The sequence below is a fragment of the Lactuca serriola genome, chromosome 2 (genome assembly GCF_051521515.1).
Source record: "Lactuca serriola cultivar US96UC23 chromosome 2, Lser_US96UC23_V15, whole genome shotgun sequence".
Taxonomy (NCBI): Eukaryota; Viridiplantae; Streptophyta; class Magnoliopsida; order Asterales; family Asteraceae; genus Lactuca; species Lactuca serriola.
The window spans coordinates 11,721,586-11,740,071 of NC_136409.1; the positions used below are offsets into that span (position 1 = coordinate 11,721,586).

Sequence of the window (18,486 nt, forward strand, 5' to 3'; positions counted from 1 at the left end):
ATGCCAGGCGTGGCCCGATGCCGGACTTCGGTCCGATGTCAGGCGGGGCCCGATGCCGGATTTGTCCAATGTCGGGCTAGGCCCGATGTAGTGGGAAGGCCTAATGTATGCTATTATGTGTTTATGTGTATAGTATGTGGTAGTTTGGGGAGACTCACTAAGCTTCGTGCTTATAGTTTTCATTTTTGATTTCAGGTACTTCCGATAGCAAGGGGAAGAGCTCGGAATGACTGCATGGCACACACCACAGTTTTCAGCCTGGGATGTTTTAGACTCTGATATGTTGACACATGGTTTTGATACAATATTTTGATATGATGTTTAAGATACAAGACTTGTGATTTTATTATGTTGTTGATGAATTATGGGTTTTTCTTAAATGATTTAAAACGATTTTTTGGACTATATTTTTGGGATGTTACAATATATATATATATATATATATATATATATATATATATATATATATATATATATATTGTATAACAAAATAACGAAGAATAGATTAAAGTTCGGTTAATTTTGGGAAAAAAGACATTCTAGATCTAAATCGGAAAAGAAAATACAAAATATAAGGTATTTTGTGAAGAAAAAACATAAGTTGGCCTATTGGGGGTCTAAAATGACAAGTAATGGATAAAAGTTGAGTCTTTTTTGAAAAAGAAAAAAAATGTCTAATAAGAAAAAAAAATCAAAATATTAGGTCTTTTATGGAAATAACCCTAAAATTAATTCTCACCCTTTTATTTACTCACACCAAGTGTTTGACGAAATGTTTTATTAATAATAATAAATAAATAAAAAAAAACAAGCACTTGAGCGAACGAGTAACCCCCACCCTTCGTTTGACGCAAATTAAGTGTTTGATTTTATGACTTAATGAAAATATCTAAAAAATCGAGAATCAATTTTTATTTGAATAATATGGACTAAACTGGTTTTTATTTTTGCATTTAGTTTTCATGAAGAATGAAAATTAACTTTCTGTCATATTACCAATTAACACTTCACACTCAACACTTGTAGCATCCAAGTAGGAAATCGGGTTTCATTAAAACGTTCATCTTTTATTTAACAGAAGATGATCTGGATTATGAGAAAAAGAAGAGTAAAATAAGGGAAATGCAAACAACATACATAAATGATTTATTTTGATTGATAGGGAAGGTCAAACAAAATGACTTTGGTGATTAAAATTGTTGTAGGGTACTTTTGTATTTCTCAACTAAATCTTGTGTGTTCACTCGTCGAAACTCATTCAAATCTTTTGAGTTTACTTTTCCAAAGCTATTGAGGTGACCTTATTTTCTTATATCACTAAGAATTCTTTGCTTACAGATACTTGTGGCCTTTATACGAAAATTTGCACCAGTCTCTTTTCTTGGTAAAAAAATAGAAATGATGCAAAAGTTTAAGATTTTTCCAGGTAAGAAATGGAAAGTATAAATAGCTGAAGATGGGAACAAACTCTGCTTCTAGGTACTCTCATGGTATGTGCTTCAAGGATACCAAAACAGTATGTTGCATTTATTTATATAATTTAGTTTCATAGTATTCTCATTATAAAACTCAATCCTACTTTTGCATATATTTTTCACAAGTCATTCCTAATTTGCTATACTTGAGTCCAACATTTACCAACAACATAATTTAGGTTAAGTTACTCATTATCCCATTAACACTATTGATAAACCCATATAATGATACCAACGAATTTGAAATATTAAAATGAATATCCTCAACCAACAAACATAGATCAGTTAGCAACTTTTTATTTGATTCATATGTTTTCCCAACATCTTCATAGCATCTGTGTTCTTCTTTTATGTCCTTCATATGATGAAGGATTTTCCCCTTGAATATTCTTCCTGGTATATAGTCCTTTCGTCATCAACATTCAACCTAACAATCAATGGGGTATTAGAACATTCACATCAGCATGAAAAATACATGCAAAAATCACAGGCCATTAAATAATAGGCAATCAGGAGACCTGTAAATAGAATTTACCTCTAGTATTTAATTACTTCACATTAAATAGAGTCCTGGTCTTTTTGAATGCCTGCATAAAGTACATAAACATAGGTTGCGGCTTTTGACAATAGCAAAAAAAACTTACATGAAACTTTTCAAATGTGGTTTAAGAATTATTAAAGCAAGAAAGATCCAGTTTACCTTTTCTTTGATCTTTATAAAGGAGTTGATGTCTTTTTCCCCTGCGTAACATGAGCCAAAACTTGTTTCGATTTCTTTTAGCTCTGGAAAAGCCGAATTTCCCTTGGTGAAAGTAGTTATTGCTGGGCAGAAGTTGATTCTCAAAGTATCCAATAATGGGAATGAAAAATCCTCCTTCCCCAAGCTAAACCCCTTAAGACATGGAAGTTCTTCTAATGTCAAGGACTTTAGATGAGGTAACACAATCGCATTCTTCCTGGCATCAGATTCTTCCTCCTCTTCTTCAACAGCACCACTTGCATCCTTGACAATGACCTCCTCCATCTGACTGCAGTGGAATATGTGTAGCTCTTGGAGTTGCAATAGACTACCAGCCATGGAAGTAGTAAATACATGTTCTAAACTTAAGCATCCATTAATTGCAACCTTTGTTAGGTTTGGAAACTGAAATATTGTCCGCTGATTGCGTTTCCATATATACTTTAGATTATATACACACTCTAACTCCAGTTGTGTTAAGTTTGGAAGATTGACAAGAGTAGTAGTAGTATTAGTTTGTGACGGTTCATCAAAACCACTATTTTGATTTTTATTTCTCCGTGCTGCTTCCAATGCTGTTTCAAATACCTCCTCTACCTTACTACAGTTGAATAGATGGATATTTTCCAGGTTTTGCAGTTGCAGTAACTCACTGGATGGAATAATCTTTCCAACGTCATCATTCCATACCACATCTAATTCGATCAAGTTATGAAAAGACCAAGGTATAGCTTCTGAAGTAGCAGGGCATGAGGTTGCACCATGTAAACTCGGGAATGGGGTCTGCAAGTCCAATATATAAAATGTCAGAGGCATATATATGTCAAACAAAAACATTTGAAATGTCGTATACATGTTGTACTAATAAAATACAAGAGACTATAATTATTAATCATGATGATACTTATAACTCCAACTAAACGTTATCTATACGGTTACTAAGCGTAATTATAGTAACCAAATATCTTGGAGGAAAACGACTTACGAGCACAACGAAGTTTTCAAACAGTTCAAAAAACCTCAATCATGTTTTATCTGTTCAAGAAGACACAAAGAACTTAACCTTTTGTCTAAAAAGTCCAACGAAGATTTCTATCCGTTCAAGAAACCCAAATTATGTTTTGTCTGTTCAAAAGGTTAAGTTCGTTAGTTTTTTTTTTTTGCACAGACAAAACATGATTAGGGTTTTTGAACGGTTTGGAAACTTTGTTGGTCTGACAAGTCATTTTCCGATATGGTAATAAGCCACGTCATCTGTTTCTCTTCTTTAACTTCCATAGAATGAACAAAATTGTAACTTAGTTGAGCTTTTTTAGACAAAATGTTAATTTAGTTGGGGTTTTATGAAGAGACAAAACATAATTGAGGTTTTTTAAATGATTTGGAAAACTTCGATAGACTAGTAAGAATATATACAATCAAGCTTAGTTGGTGTATATATTTTTAGGATTTTTAACTAGGTTGTAATCAAGCTTTTATGTCGTGTAATTAAGGCTGAATATTTGCCATTTTTGTGTGCTTTTCCTTTTTTACCCTTGTAGAGCTTTGTATATAAAGTGGTCTATATTGACTAAAGTGAATCAAGCTAGGTTTTCGTCACTGTTGCTTTTCATCTTCTTTCACAAACATTCTTGTTCTCTTTCTTTCTTCCCATGAATAGTCTTTTATGGTATCATGGAATTTGAATCAACCATGACTAACGATTCTGGTTCATCAGCAATGACTAATTCTCATTCTCTTCCTGTTTTCTACAACCCTAATGCCATCATGGCTCACACCCATCTAACCAAAGAAAACTATGTAAACTGGAGTACCCTCTTCAAAACCCTTCTACGAGCTCACAAACTGTTGTTTGTTATCAACACACACCCACCCCACAAAACCCTAGCTGATAGCAAAGAAAACCCAGATCATGACACATGGAAGAATGCAACAGACCTGATCTGCTTCCGGATAAAAGGCACTGTTACCCCTGCCATTCAACCATACCTGAAAGGCTGAACTCCTGTGACACTCCCCCAACAGCGTGAAGTGTTCTTGCTAAGAGGTTTGGCTCCACATCGTCCATCCAAATTGAAAACCTACAAGACCACCTTCATAACCTCAAGAAACCAACAGACCTCTCTGTTTCAGACTATCTTCTCCAAGCCAAAACTATATTTGATTCCCTTATTGCTGCAGGAAAATCTCTTGAAGAATACAAACTTATTCAACGAATTCTTGGTGGTCTTGGTGCCGAGTTCAAAGAATTTCTCACCTCCACATCCTCATCACATGTTTGGCAGTCGCTCAATCTTGATGACCTGACAGAATTGCTTCTTAAGAAAGAAATACTACAGAAAAAATTTGCAATCCCAGTTGAACAGGCCACAGCTAACTGCAACAAAAACCTCAATCATCATCTCGACCCAATAACAGCCGGAATGGAAATCAGGGGAGCCTTGGTCGTGGTAACTCTAACTTTGGTAGAATTGGAAATCAGGGGAGAGGTAATTGGGGCAATCAACAGTGGAACAACAGTTACAGTAAAAAATCCTAAATATATATACACCAAATATTTGGTTACTATATCTTGTTCAAAATGTAAGGTTATTTTGGATGCTTGTCCCTTGTTCAAAATGGAAAAACTTTGATTCAAGTGACAGCATAAACTTAGACTAACGTGTTTAATATATTTTACTTGGCATGATCATGATATCTTTCGAAATATATACCTGATGATGAGCAGCATGAAAGTTAAGGCCACATTCTCCAAGAGTATGTTTGCCTAATCCTGTGTGTATATACATGAGTTGGGGAGCTGTGGACCCACCAGGTGCAAACACTGTCATTTTTGGACAGTTATCGATCTTAACCTTATCCAATGAAGGCCACTGGAACTCATTCTTCCCCAAGAAGAAACCCACCAGCTTTGGTAGAGATACTAGCTCAATGGACTTTAGACGAGGAAAGACCACAACCTCCTTCGATGATGATGATGATGATGATGCATCTTCTTCCCTTTTCACAATCACTTTCATTGCTTTGCAATTTATTATTGTTAACTGTTCAAGCTGTCTCAGGCTTTTAAGTGCTGAGAATGTGAATATATATTTTAGACGGTTACACCTTACAATTTCCAATATCTTCAGATTGGGAAGCATAATAACGTTATTTACTCTTGGAATTCCTTCATCACGACCACTCTTTTCAAATATCACCTTCATCCCAGTACAAGACTTTAGTCTCAGCACTTGAATCTTTTGCATTTGTTCAGCTGCTGCATAACATGGAATAACACTTGACAATGCATAACACCTCCTTATATATATCTCTCTACAGTATTGGCATAAGCTCCAAGAAACACCACCTGCTTCAGACAACTGCAACACACATCGAAAAGTTAATGTAAAATTAAATTATATATAGGCACAGCTTTTGTATAAGAAATTTAATTCAAAATCTAGTGTTTTTATTATACTAAATGACAAGACTGTTATCCACATGAAAAATGTAGTTTTTGTTTTTTTATTATACTAAATGACAAAGGGTAAGTTTCTGACTCTTACATCATAGTATCATTACTCTTGTTTACAACCCGTTAACAAGTTATGTGTTACATGCATGACCCTCAAATTTTAATGATTAACTTTTAGTTGTAGGAGCTATAACCATTAAATTGATCATAACATGATAATTAAATGATATTTTGTTGATAATCATCCTAAACCTTTTACTTGGCTATCAAGTTAGTCACGTATTAGGAATTTTTCCTATTTACATGTTTTAGAGTTTGTTTAGAACTTTTTGTAAGGCTATTATATAAAGCAGTTACACATCATATTTTATTCATTACAACATGTTCTTTCTCTCTACTTTCCTTGAAGATTTAGCAACAATGTAACTGTTTATAATGGTGTCGTTTTCATAGTGGTTTTTCTGAATTTTGGGTTTCCACTTTATATCGTAGTGTTTGTGTGGTTGTTCTATTACGTTTTTCCGCATTAATACTTTATCTATATTATAACAAGTGGTATCAGAGCGTTCAAAGATCCAAGTCACACATACAGGTTGATCAAATTTCTCTTTCAATTGTTCTTCTGAGGGTGATCGAGTTTCTTCACATTACAAGTTGATAAAGTTTCTTAGCCGATTATTATTCCGTTGGAGTCGGGTTATTTTGGCCGTTTCGAGTTAATCAGGTTTCTTGATTTTTTCCGCTCTGATTGGGTTTCTTGGCCAATCTTTTTCATTGGGTGTTTGACTTTTATAAAATCTCATCTAAAGATTTTTTCCTAGTCGATCTAGTCCACATGAAACTTGTTTTGGATTGAAAGTACTAAAACATCAGATTTATATGTATTTGTTTGCTCAATCTTTTTTTTTTAACAACCACCACCAATTTTTTTTTTTTTGGCCAATACTAGCCCTATTATCGGTATTCTTTTTGAAGGCACATTACCTTATCGTCTTACGGTCCAAATATTGATTATTCAGGCACATTTAGAGCCACGTGTTTCAAACACATTGATCAATTCTTTTAATAGAATATTAGTTGTGAGACCCATGTACTACATGGGTTAATTTATATATATATATATATATATATATATATATATATATATATATATATATAAAGGTCAAAATATTTGAGAACTTTGAATTTTTAAGAAAATAAGAAAAATAATGAATTATTATAATGTAAATGTTTTTTATCTTTTAAATTTAAACAAATAATTTAAATAAGGAAAAGAAACTAATGAGCTTTAACTTTGGGAATTTTGAAATTAAAAGTAAATTTATTTATGAAATTATTTATTGCAATTATTATTTTAAAATATTACGTAGAATTTAATAAAATAGAAAAACTCATAGAATGACATGTGGAAAAAAATAAATTAAAATAACCACAAAATGGCAAATTGAATAAGAATATGACAAGTGGCAAAAAAAAAACCTTCATTTATTAGAAAGGATTATTAAAAACCTTCCACATTATATACGATTTCACAAATCGGATTTCATTGTTTTTTTAACGGAATCTTCTAATCTTAGTTCTTTTCCTTAAGCCTCACACCAGCCACACATAGACTTTATTGGCACTAGCAATTTATTCGACTTTACAAATCACATTTCAGCCACTTTGTTTTTTTGTTCTTGCCACATTACAATCGGTTTGTTTTTTAGCCCATTAATTGATTTGTTTTGCAGTATAAATTGATTTCTTTTACAGCCACTTTTAATCAATTATCATCTCTTATTGATTGATTTTTTTTTATCCTTTATAAATCAACTTTCCTTTAATCTTTTTTAGAGGTTATTTAAAATCATTTTTTATGGATATCTTTCTGCTTTTGGATCGTGGGTCAAGACTTTCCTGTCGGCAAGTGAAGATGATAGATTTTATGGCTCAAGTTATGACTCAAAGTAATTTTGATGATACATTGGACTCTTTTGGAGGAGAAAGATGTTTGGAATTGTTGAAAATTAACTGTAAATTAGCATAGGAGTAAATCAAGGTGTATAATTTCCATGTTTAAGTAGTTACCTAGATTAGTGAGATAGGCTCTAGTATAAATTAAGGCCATGTACTTCTTTATTCTGTGTGAAATAAGATCATAATATTCTTCATGGTATCAGAGCAGTGTTATTATTCTTGATTCCTGCTGTGTTTTGCTTTTCTTTTCTTTTCTTTTCAGACCTTTAGGGTTTTTGTGTTTCTTACCAGACCCCGGTCACCATATACTCCACATCCTTTTGTCTTTGTTGATAAGTTCGTTTAGCATACTCCTGTTACATGCATTTCTTTTATTTTGTTTTGTTAACAATGTCTGGAACAAACAATATGTTCGATCTTTCTTCCTCTCTTGTTCTCTCTGCTATAAAATTTGCTAAAAAATTAACAAGTTCTGATAATTATATGACTTGGTCATCTACTGTGGAGTTGTAGTTTATTGGTCAAGGTCTTGATAATCACTTGACAAAGCAATTGAACAACATTGATGTCAAAGGCCAACCCAAGTGGAAGCAGATTGACGCCCTCCTTTGTAATGCCCTCTGGAATTCTATAAATCGAACGATTGTTGCTCAATACCGATCGTATCGCTCTTCCTACGAGGTTTGGCAGAAAGCAAAGAACTATACTCGAACGATATCAATCGTTATACACAGTGGTCTCAAATATGAAGAAAATCATACAACAAGAACAGGATATGCAGACCTATCTTGGGAACGTAGAGACTATCCAACAATAGTTCAATGACTGATGTCATTCTCTACCGATCTCGAATTGCAAGAAGAGCAACGTGGAAAATTCTTTGTGGTTCTTGCACTTGCAGGATTTCGTCCAGATCTTGAGTTTGTTCGTAACCAAATCTTAGCTACTCCCGGGATTCTAAATCTTGATAATGTTTTTGAGCAACTAGTTCGTATTTCAGCACCAACAAACATCACTACTGGTTCCAACATCACTGATTCTGCAATTCTTGTTGCATCTAAGGAGGGAGGCAACCGTGGTCGAGGGAATAGAAATTGGCCCCGATGCAGTCATTGTAATAAGATTGGTCATACAGTTGACCGATGCTTTCAGCTTAAACCACCTAAAATAGCTAATGGTGCACATGAGGGAACCCTGCCAGGCAATGTGTCTATCTCTGCTATTGATTATGAAGAACTCCTGAAAGTACTAGAAGATAAACAATCTCATATTGCTTGCATATCTCAATCATCCCCACTGGCTCCTTGGGTGATTGATTCATGTGCTACTAAACATGTGTCTAGTAACACAAATTTATTGTCTAAGCATTACATACTCAAATACATTGTTACCATGTTTAATGGATCATAGACTAAAGCTACGGGCATTGGACAAGCCCAACCCATGCCTTCATTATCTCTTGATGTCCTTTTTGTACCTGGTTGTCCATTCAACCTTATTTCTGTTAGTAAACTAGCTAAAACCCCACCATATAAAGTTACATTTTTGGATCAAACTCGTGCCTTCATTATCTCTTGATGTCCTTTTTGTATCTGGTTGTCCATCGAAACACTGGGAGGACGATTGGTGTAAGACGTGAGTACCATGGGCTATACTACCTCATAACACCATCTTCACCCACAACATGTATTGCAACTGATTCTCCAGCCATTATTCATCATCGTTTGGGACATATTAGCCTTTCAAAGTTACAAAAATTGGTACCCAGTCTTGCAAAGTTGTCTTCATTCGAATGTGAGTCTTGTCAGTTGCTCAAGGGGAGTCTAAATTGGTATGTTGACTGAGGCGTTCTCTCTATAAGCTTAACAATCCCCACGAGCATGGTTTGATCGCTTTTGCTCGGTCCTTCAAAAATTTGGTATGAAGCGGAGCGAGATTGATCATTCTGTCTTCTATCGTTGCTCCTCTAACCATTGCATATATATGGTTGTTTATGTTGATGACCTCATAATTACCGAAAATGATCAAGATGGAATTCAGAAGCTCAAGCAACATCTATTCCAGCACTTTGAGACAAAAGATTTGGCAAAACTCAAGTACTTCTTGGGAATAGAAGTGGCACAATCCCAACAGGGTGTCTTTATCTCCCAAGAAAGTATGCATTGGATATTTTGAAAGAAACCGGCTTGACTAATTGCAAACCTATAGACAGTCCAATGGATCCGAATGTCAAGCTGCTTCCAAATTAAGGGGAGCCTTTATCAAACCCAAGCAAAAATCGAAGACTTATTGGCAAACTTAACTACCTCACGGTAACACGTCCTGATATAACGTTCCCGGTGAGTGTCCTTAGCCAATTTCTGAGTACGCCATGTGACAACCACTGAAATGCAGCTGTCAGGGTTTTGAGATACATCAAGAAAACTCCGGAAAAGGGCCTATTATATGAGAACAAAGGAAACACTCAAGTAGTAGGCTATACGGATGCTAATGCTGCAAGATGTTCATTTGAAAGATGCTCAGCCACAGGGTATTGCGTTTTTATTGGGCGTAATCTTGTTTCATGGAAAAGCAAGAAACAATCTGTGGTTGCTTTATCAACTGGCAAAGACGAATATCGAGCCATGGCAAAATTAACATGTGAGCTTATATGGATGAAGCATTTCCTTGAAGAGTTAAAACTTATAAAGGTTCAACAGATGCAGTTGATATGCGACAATCAAACTGCTCTTCATATTGCCTCAAATCCGGTCTTTCATGAACGAACCAAGCACATAGAGATTGACTGCCATTTCATTCGACATAAAATTCTTTCAGGGGAGATTGCTACAAGTTTGTCAAGTCAAATGATCAACTAGCAGACATATTCACAAAGTCTCTCGCAGGGCCAAGGATTAATTATATTTGTAACAAGCTTGGAACATACAATTTGTACGCTCCAGCTTGAGAGGGAGTGTTCAAAATTAATTGTAAATTAGCTAAATATTAGGCTGTCAATTAGGAGTAAATCAAGGTGTATAATTTCCATGTTTAAATAGTTGCCTAGATTAGTGAGATAGTCTCTGGTATAAATTAAGGCCATGTACTTCTTTATTCTGTGTGAAATACAGATCACAATATTCTTCAGGAATCATTCACAAGTAATGGGACTTCATTGTGGATTTAGGTCTTTTGGAGTTTCGGGTTATTGTCCTTTGTATTAACGACTTTCATCGGTTTTCGGTTTTGGGAATGTTGGGATCCCGGGATCCTATCTCTCATTTGTTGATGAATATTTGAAGATCGACTTCATCAAGGATTTTAATACCGCAAGGTATTTTTCAAGACTTTAATACCGTAAGGTATTTTCAAGCATATATTTAATATCACAAGATATTTTCAAGACTTTAAATACCAAATGGTATTTTTCAAACATTATAATACTGAAAGGTATTTTGTTCGAAAGACGTTTATGGTGTATTGACATTCGGTTTGAATTTTTTACTTCTTTGGTATCTCATCTCATTTGGATGGAGCCTTATTTTAGCAAGGTACCAGTTTTAGGTCGCATGTGTATTCGAAGGTATGTTAGTCCTTAGAGACTTTTGACACTTCCTATTTTCCGATTTATGTCTTTTAAAGTTTGAAGGTTCTTTTGCTGAAGATCAGTTTCGTCTCGGGGGGAGTTCGTTCATAATGATCCTAAACCTTTTACTTGGCTATCAAGTTAGTCATATATTAGAAATGTTTCTTATTTACAGGTTTTAGAGTTTGTTTAGGACTTTTTGTAAGCCTATTATATAAAGCCATTAGATGTCATATTTTATTCATTGCAGTATCTTCTTTCTCTCTACTCTCCTTGAAGGTTTAGCAGCATTGTAACTGTTTAAAATGGTGTCGTTTTCAGAGTAGTTTTATGTATTTCGGGTTTCCACTTTATATCATGTTATTCGTTTGGTCGTTCTATTGCGTTTTTCCGCATTAATAGTTCATCTAATTTATGAAATATTTCATAATGCGATGAATCGGACATAATATGATAATGACTAACCTTTTTCTATCAATATTTGGTTCGATTCTTGTCATTGTTGGAGAAGAGCAGTAGCAAAGTTCTCACAGGAAGATGATTTTAGTACATGTATTCGGCATCTGGTTTATACAAGTTACTTGTGGTGGGATTTTTTGTGTTTTTAAGTTCTTTTAGTTTAAAAACTCTTATCATTTCTCACCCCTAGTTTTTTTGTTGAAAAATAAATTTGATTGTTTACTTATGAATTATGATATATATATATATATATATATATATATATATATATATATATATATATATATATATATCATGGCATTTATCCTTTAGCTAATTATTATCTTAGTATAGGGTGCATAAAATGCATTATTATGTACATTAAGACTTTAACATATAACTGGTTGGAATTACAACTATAAAAAAATTCCATAATAAACACAACTATGAAAATGGAAAAATAATCTAAGATGCGTGGTTACAGAAACAACCAACAGAGGATTCACATGGAAAGGCAAACCTAATTAGATGTGTGTGCATTTTTAAATTAGGAAAGAAAAATAAAAAAGAAATCTTATCAGTAAATGATATGAATTATGATTAGTAACAAATACAAGGTAATACTTGTTCAAATGATCAATGGAACTTTTTAAGCCTTCAGATCCTATTCTTGACTTTGCATGGTAGGTAATTGGTGTGAAATAAAAGTTTATATCTCTTGTATAGTTGTACGTGCTTTGGTGATTTTCATAGAATATTGCAAAGAAAAAATGTATGCTAACAAAGAAATTAAATAAGTACCCTGAATATGTACAAAACATACCTCAAATTGATCAAGAAAAGCAGTAGTTGTAGTGGTATTGTTGAAAGATATTCCATTGCTCTTATCCTTGGCAACCCCTCCACCAATAGACTTCAGATTGTACAGAGAATGTAGAGTGAGAGAATCAAGATGAGGGAACAAACTGGTGTTTGTGTGGGTAGATGTAGATGTGAATGTAGTCTTTTCTTCATCTTCATCGTCTCTGTTTGAAACAACTTCTTCAATACCTTCACAATCGGTTATCTGGAGTGTCTTTAGGTTAGAAAGAAGCTCTGCCATTAGAGGCGAAAATAAATACTTGATTCTTTTACAATGCAAAATATATATGGTTGTGAGGTTGTGGAATGGGGATTCTGATTGTTGTTTTGGAAGAGTGAAGAATTTATTCCAGTTGCTGCACTTCCACACATGACTCATGTTTTGCATAAAACTTAGATCCAATTCCTGGAGGTTGGGAAGTATAATAGGATGTTGTTGGTTATGGTGAGTTGTTACCAATTCTCTACTTGTTGGACTCTCACTCTCTATCTCAAACACCACCTCCACTCCTTCATAACTCCACAATCTAAGCATACGAAGGTTATGAAAAGAGCGTATGAGACTGGATGGGAATACAATATTACAAACACTGCCTGTGACTTCTTGTAATGTCTCTTCCTCTGACATACTATCAGTCTGCGCACATATATCCCAACATCAAATGTATTAGTAACTTGAATAGCGAATTGTGTTAAATGTTAAAGACTTATATTCTCTCTTATAATTTTTAATTTGAAAATGATTATTTTGATTTTAGGTAGTTTTTCAAGGAACATTTGCAAATGATGGAAATTTCTCCAAATTAAAACTAGTTGGATCTTTCATCTTTAGATAAATTATTAAAGATTTTGTAGGTTACACATGTATAAAATGACCATTTTACCCCTTCTTTTATATAAATGAAAATGGGCCGAGCATAAACCATCCCACCTCCCCAGGTCGATCTCACAACCCTTCCCATTATTCCTAATCTCCAGTTGTAAATTATCCACCTCACATCCCACGGACCAGATGGTACCCACCCTCCTTTTGTTATCAGTTATCTCCACCCCTACTGTTAACAGATCAAGAAAAAAAAAAGAAATGGGAGGAAAAAAACAACTGAAACAAATATGAGCAATTTAAAAACCAAGATGTGTTTGTGCGTCTATGAAATCAGCTCTCCCTTCTATCTTCATCTACCATATCGACCAGACCCACCTTGACCAATTGTTTTCAACCTAATCTCTCTATTGTGTAGATTTTTATCAGTTTGAAGTTGATTCCACTTGCTATCAAGATCAAGAAAACAGATGAAAGGAATTGATATGGGCATTTAGCTTCAGCTCTGGTCTATCTGATTATGTTGGTCGAGATCTAATTATAAGCTGACAGAACTGAAGAGTTGTTGGTGATGTTTGGTCCAAATCATGTTTAGAATTGCTCATCTTAAGTGTCAAATACTTTTACTTTAAGTTATTTGGGTTACGGGTTTTTTCGAGCCAATTTTTATTTTTTGTTTGAAAATGATATTTTTAGCTGATACCTTACTAAATTTGTTATTTTTTACTAAAAAAGTAATTATTGACATTTATAATGATTTATTAACTAAATTTAGCTGATGAAAAATTAGTCACATTTATAGATGATCTCTGATGAAAAAACATGTTTTGTAGTCATTTTATAAACAAATAAATAAAGTTAGTCACATTTATACATGACTTGTATTGCAACACTAATTCAAAAAATGGTTTGTCGTTTAATGGTTAGTAAGGTTTAGTTCCAATTGTGATGCCCAAGTTTAGTCATCCCACCCTTTTTTATTTAAAAGCCAGTAGCTTAATCCTTAATTAAGAAAGAAAGTGAAATTGAAATCCATACCTGCTCTTGCTCTTGCTCTTGTCCATTCTCTTCCAATTCATCATTTCCCCTGTTTCCTCCACAGTCATCTATTGAAATCTCCAAAACTTCCCCCAGATCAAAATTGGTGGTGGTAGGTGTAAGTACTTTTCTAAACCTCTTACATCTCAAAATGCTTATGCTTTCAACAGATTGAAAGCCACGGATGAGGAGACGAGAGTTATCTGCTCCTTTTATCCTCCACACCTCTCTTAGCTTCCCTAAGTCCTCTAAGAAGATGCTTCTCAAACTGCTGCCTTTTCCTCCAATTTCACCAGCACAATCCAGGTCGATGTCGAATAACACTTCAATGGAACCACAATTCTTTACTTTAAGCTCTTCAAGATGATGCAGCAAAAGCATGGGATTGCATGGGAATAGATTCACAAGACTATCACAATTGGTCACTTCAATCACTTTCAAAACAGAAACATTAACTTTCTCACCCATTCCAAATTCACAAGGCCATATCTCTTTCAAATCCTCCATATGATCAATATGCAGTTTCTCTAACTTAGGAATCACCACCTGCAAAATAAGCATTCATTAATAGCCTCGTCCAAACAATAATACACCATACAATCAAATTATAGACATATTTTGAAACCTTTGATTAAAAATGTTGTTTAAATTTTATTGCCATAAAACATATTTACCTTTTCCGTCAACAAACTAGATGTTTCCAACTTGTTCTCCGGAAAAATGCTTATGAAACTCGGAATGCCCTGAAGTTTCAACTCTACGAGTTGTGGTAGCTCAATTATGTTGACATTATCGCATAAACCTAATAGCTTCGGTAGTCCACCCAAAAATAAAAACTTCAATTTGGGGAATGTAATCGTATCTTCTTCACTATCACCGGTATGTATCAGTTCTTCCATATTATCACATTTGTAAGCTTCAAGATGCTCAAGCTTTGACAAAGTGTTTGCAAGACCAAGTGTGAAAAGGTGTTTCAACTCTGCACACTCAGAAATGACAAGGACTCTTAAATTGTAGAACGAAGAGGACTTCACCTCAACATCTGAAAGATCATTCATGTTTCCCACACTTAAACAAAGCACCTCCGTTTTCTCAAACAACTCGTTCATTCGTGATTCCAATAGTTCACCTTTGTCAATTACCAACTTCAACGTATTTTCGTATGAGTTCCTACTTTTACTGAAATCTCCATCTAAAGAACGTTCAAATGATATGTTGAATCGTTCAAGATTCTCAAAGGATATATTCTTCAGTTGAGCATTGTTTTTAAACAACTCAGATTCTAGTGCAAGAAGGTTTTTTGAACGTTCTGCCATTTCATTGAAGTTTTCATCTGTCAAGCGAATGGCCTTTCCATTTCGATGACTAACACCCATATAAAGCTCTTCAAGTTTGACCAAATTTTTTAGGACACAATTATCTATACGAAGACCTCCACAATCTGTCAAATCCAGCAACCTTAGCTTCTTTAAGTTTCCGATTGTGGAAGGTAACCATTCAATGCCAGATTTAGCAAAGCTCAGCACTTCCATGTTGAAAAGGTTACCAATCGAAGATAAATCAAACATCATTAATGAGCATCGGTGGAGATGAAGCACTCGAAGATTGGTGGAACATTGTGGTAGCGAGGGAAGCAATGGATATTTCATTTCCTCGTATGATATAACACAAAGCTTTTCCATCCCTTCATAAAAGTCGTGAGGAAACCTTAGCGACTTATCTCCATGCATAAGTTTCAAAATCGTTAGGTTTGGAAATTTGAGGTCTCCTGGAAACTCAGACATACTCTTGCATGTTAATGAAATTGTTTTGCAAGAGTAAGTCGTATCATTTTCAGTCAATCCAGGCATATTACCATGGTTGACAATTGAAGCATGATCCATTTCAGAATACATACCCAAAACAAAAGCACGGACCAGATCATGCATCTTGAGGTGCACACCATCATCACTTTCGATTAACAAATTTGTCTGCACCAGTCGCTCAATGTAGGTGTTGACCCTATTTCTTGCTTCTCTAATTGTATAAACTCTATCAAATATCCTTAAGCCCCATCCATACCTCATTAACTCCTCGGTAGGAATATTGAAGTCTTCAGGAAACAAACCACACATTAAAAAAATGCATTTAGTCTCCTTGTCGTGGAGATTATGGTAGCTCGTCTCAAAGACTTTAGGCGCAACACTGCGAATGTCATAGTGCTCTATACGCGAAAGTGCATCCTTCCATGCATCCTTTCTTTTATTTCTTAGAGTACATGCCATGGTTTTGATGGCAATAGGTAGACCGCAACACTTTCTTACGATAACTTCTCCTATCTTACAGAGCTCGGGCTCAGAAGTTTCTACAAATTGCTGGAACAGACTTTGTGCTTCTACTTCAGTTAGAAGTCCCACATTAATAACTGAATTAGCTTTAACCCCCATCATTGTGCAAACGTGTTCGTCTCGTGAAGTCAACAAGACCTTGAAGTCAACACCTTGATTTGGAAAAGGACTTAAACCAATATCTTCCAGATCAACGGACTGCCAGACATCATCAAGTATTATAAGGAACTTATTTTTACCTTCTCCAGAGTTGGCCTTGAACCATTCACGAAGCTTATCAGCTCTTGCCGGTTTAGTGCTTTCTTTTAACTTTATACGAAGGTAATCCGCTACAGCTTGTTGAATAGCAATTGGGTCCGTCTTTTCCCCTATAACTGCCTCAACCATATAATTGAACATTCTATTTTCTTTGGCAACCTTCTTGAGCCTTTGCATCATTGTGGTCTTACCCACTCCGCCCATCCCACATAACGCTATCATGTGGGATGTGTTGTTTGGTTCAAGTGCTTTCAATGCTTGTGTAAAAGTTTTTTCTCTTGACTGAAAGTCATCGTGGTCGCTTGATGGTGTGGAGGTGGATGCCTTCATGGTATCAACTTTTCCCAGAGGAATGGGCTGATCAGTCCATGCGATCAAAGAGTGTTGCCTTGTGGCACTTTCAATCTTCTCAATTAGCTTGGAGGCTTCCCTTCCAACTGTGTGTCTAATTTTGAGACTGCAACAAGCGACGACATCACTAGGAACAGTTTGTACTTTTGCATCAATCTTTTCTACTTCTTCCAACCAACTCTTAACCTGAGATGAAATCTCAAGACGAGTTCTAGTGTTCCTGTCCAAGTGGTCTTCTTCGGCAAGTTTTGCTGAATTTAACTCCCTCATTTTGTTGTTCATATCCCTCACATGTTTGGTACTGTAAATGAGGTAGCCTAGATGCTTCTTAACAGGTTCCATAAGTGTCTCGACAACTGGTTTCAGAATGACACTGACAACATCCATTGCAGGAAAATCTTCTTTGTGGAAGTATCTACATAGTAACCAACAATTTGTCAGGTGAAATTGGATGAAAATTTGTAATGGATTGGGCATTTAAATGCATCCTAGATTCATTGCATTGAGTAAGGTTTGATTAGCTTTGTCCCATAGACCGATGATGTAATCGTAATATAAGTCCATCCCATAATCTACAATGAACTTAAAGATAAAGTTTTTAACAAAATAACGCTAGATTATATAGTAATAGGAATCAGGAAAATGGTTTATCATTGATTAATTATAAAAAATACCAAAATATGATTATTTTAAAATACATGGAAGACTTTAACTGTAAACTTGCAAGTTCAACTTGTGCCCTTTTGCACAAGAAATTCAAACAAAAAAGGGATAAAAAAGAGGCACAAAGATAACAGGAGAGAGGTTATTGTTTAAGTAATCAAAAGGACCTGCTTCATGTCTTCTGTAACTTATTCACAAAGGTACCAACAGGAAGAATTAGAGGCTGCTTCTAATTTACACCTTGTGAACTTAGTTGAATGAAACAGAAGAACATGACAGAAGTGAACGAACAGGGGAAGTAAACAAAGGAACAACTATAACTTGGAGACTAAGTAATTATTGGCTGAAAAACTTGTTCTGGAATAATAAAACAAAGCACGTAATACCCCTACTTATACTAATTCTAAAAGAGTCTTACTCAAACACATAAAACGCATAAAAAGTAAACTTTCCTAAAATGCCCCTGGGCTAAATCTCTCCAGTTTTTTTCTCGATTATCCCAACATTAATAACATATATAAAGGTGGATAGA

The 18,486-nt window shown here is 34.8% G+C and overlaps 1 protein-coding gene across 1 annotated transcript; it reads right to left on the bottom strand.

Annotated features, from left to right (window-relative positions):
- Nucleotides 1-1,526: 1,526 nt before the first annotated feature.
- On the bottom strand, nucleotides 1,527-17,701 carry LOC145085976 (uncharacterized). Its single transcript, XM_079023683.1, has 7 exons — nucleotides 15,030-17,701; nucleotides 14,356-14,901; nucleotides 12,457-13,131; nucleotides 4,929-5,576; nucleotides 2,176-2,997; nucleotides 2,011-2,062; nucleotides 1,527-1,902 (listed from the first exon to the last, which is right to left on the bottom strand). Exons 1-6 carry the CDS (start codon nucleotides 17,676-17,678, stop codon nucleotides 2,024-2,026), a joined length of 5,379 nt encoding a protein of 1,792 aa, XP_078879809.1. The 5' UTR covers nucleotides 17,679-17,701; the 3' UTR covers nucleotides 1,527-1,902; nucleotides 2,011-2,023.
- Between the last annotated feature and the right edge of the window lie 785 nt (nucleotides 17,702-18,486).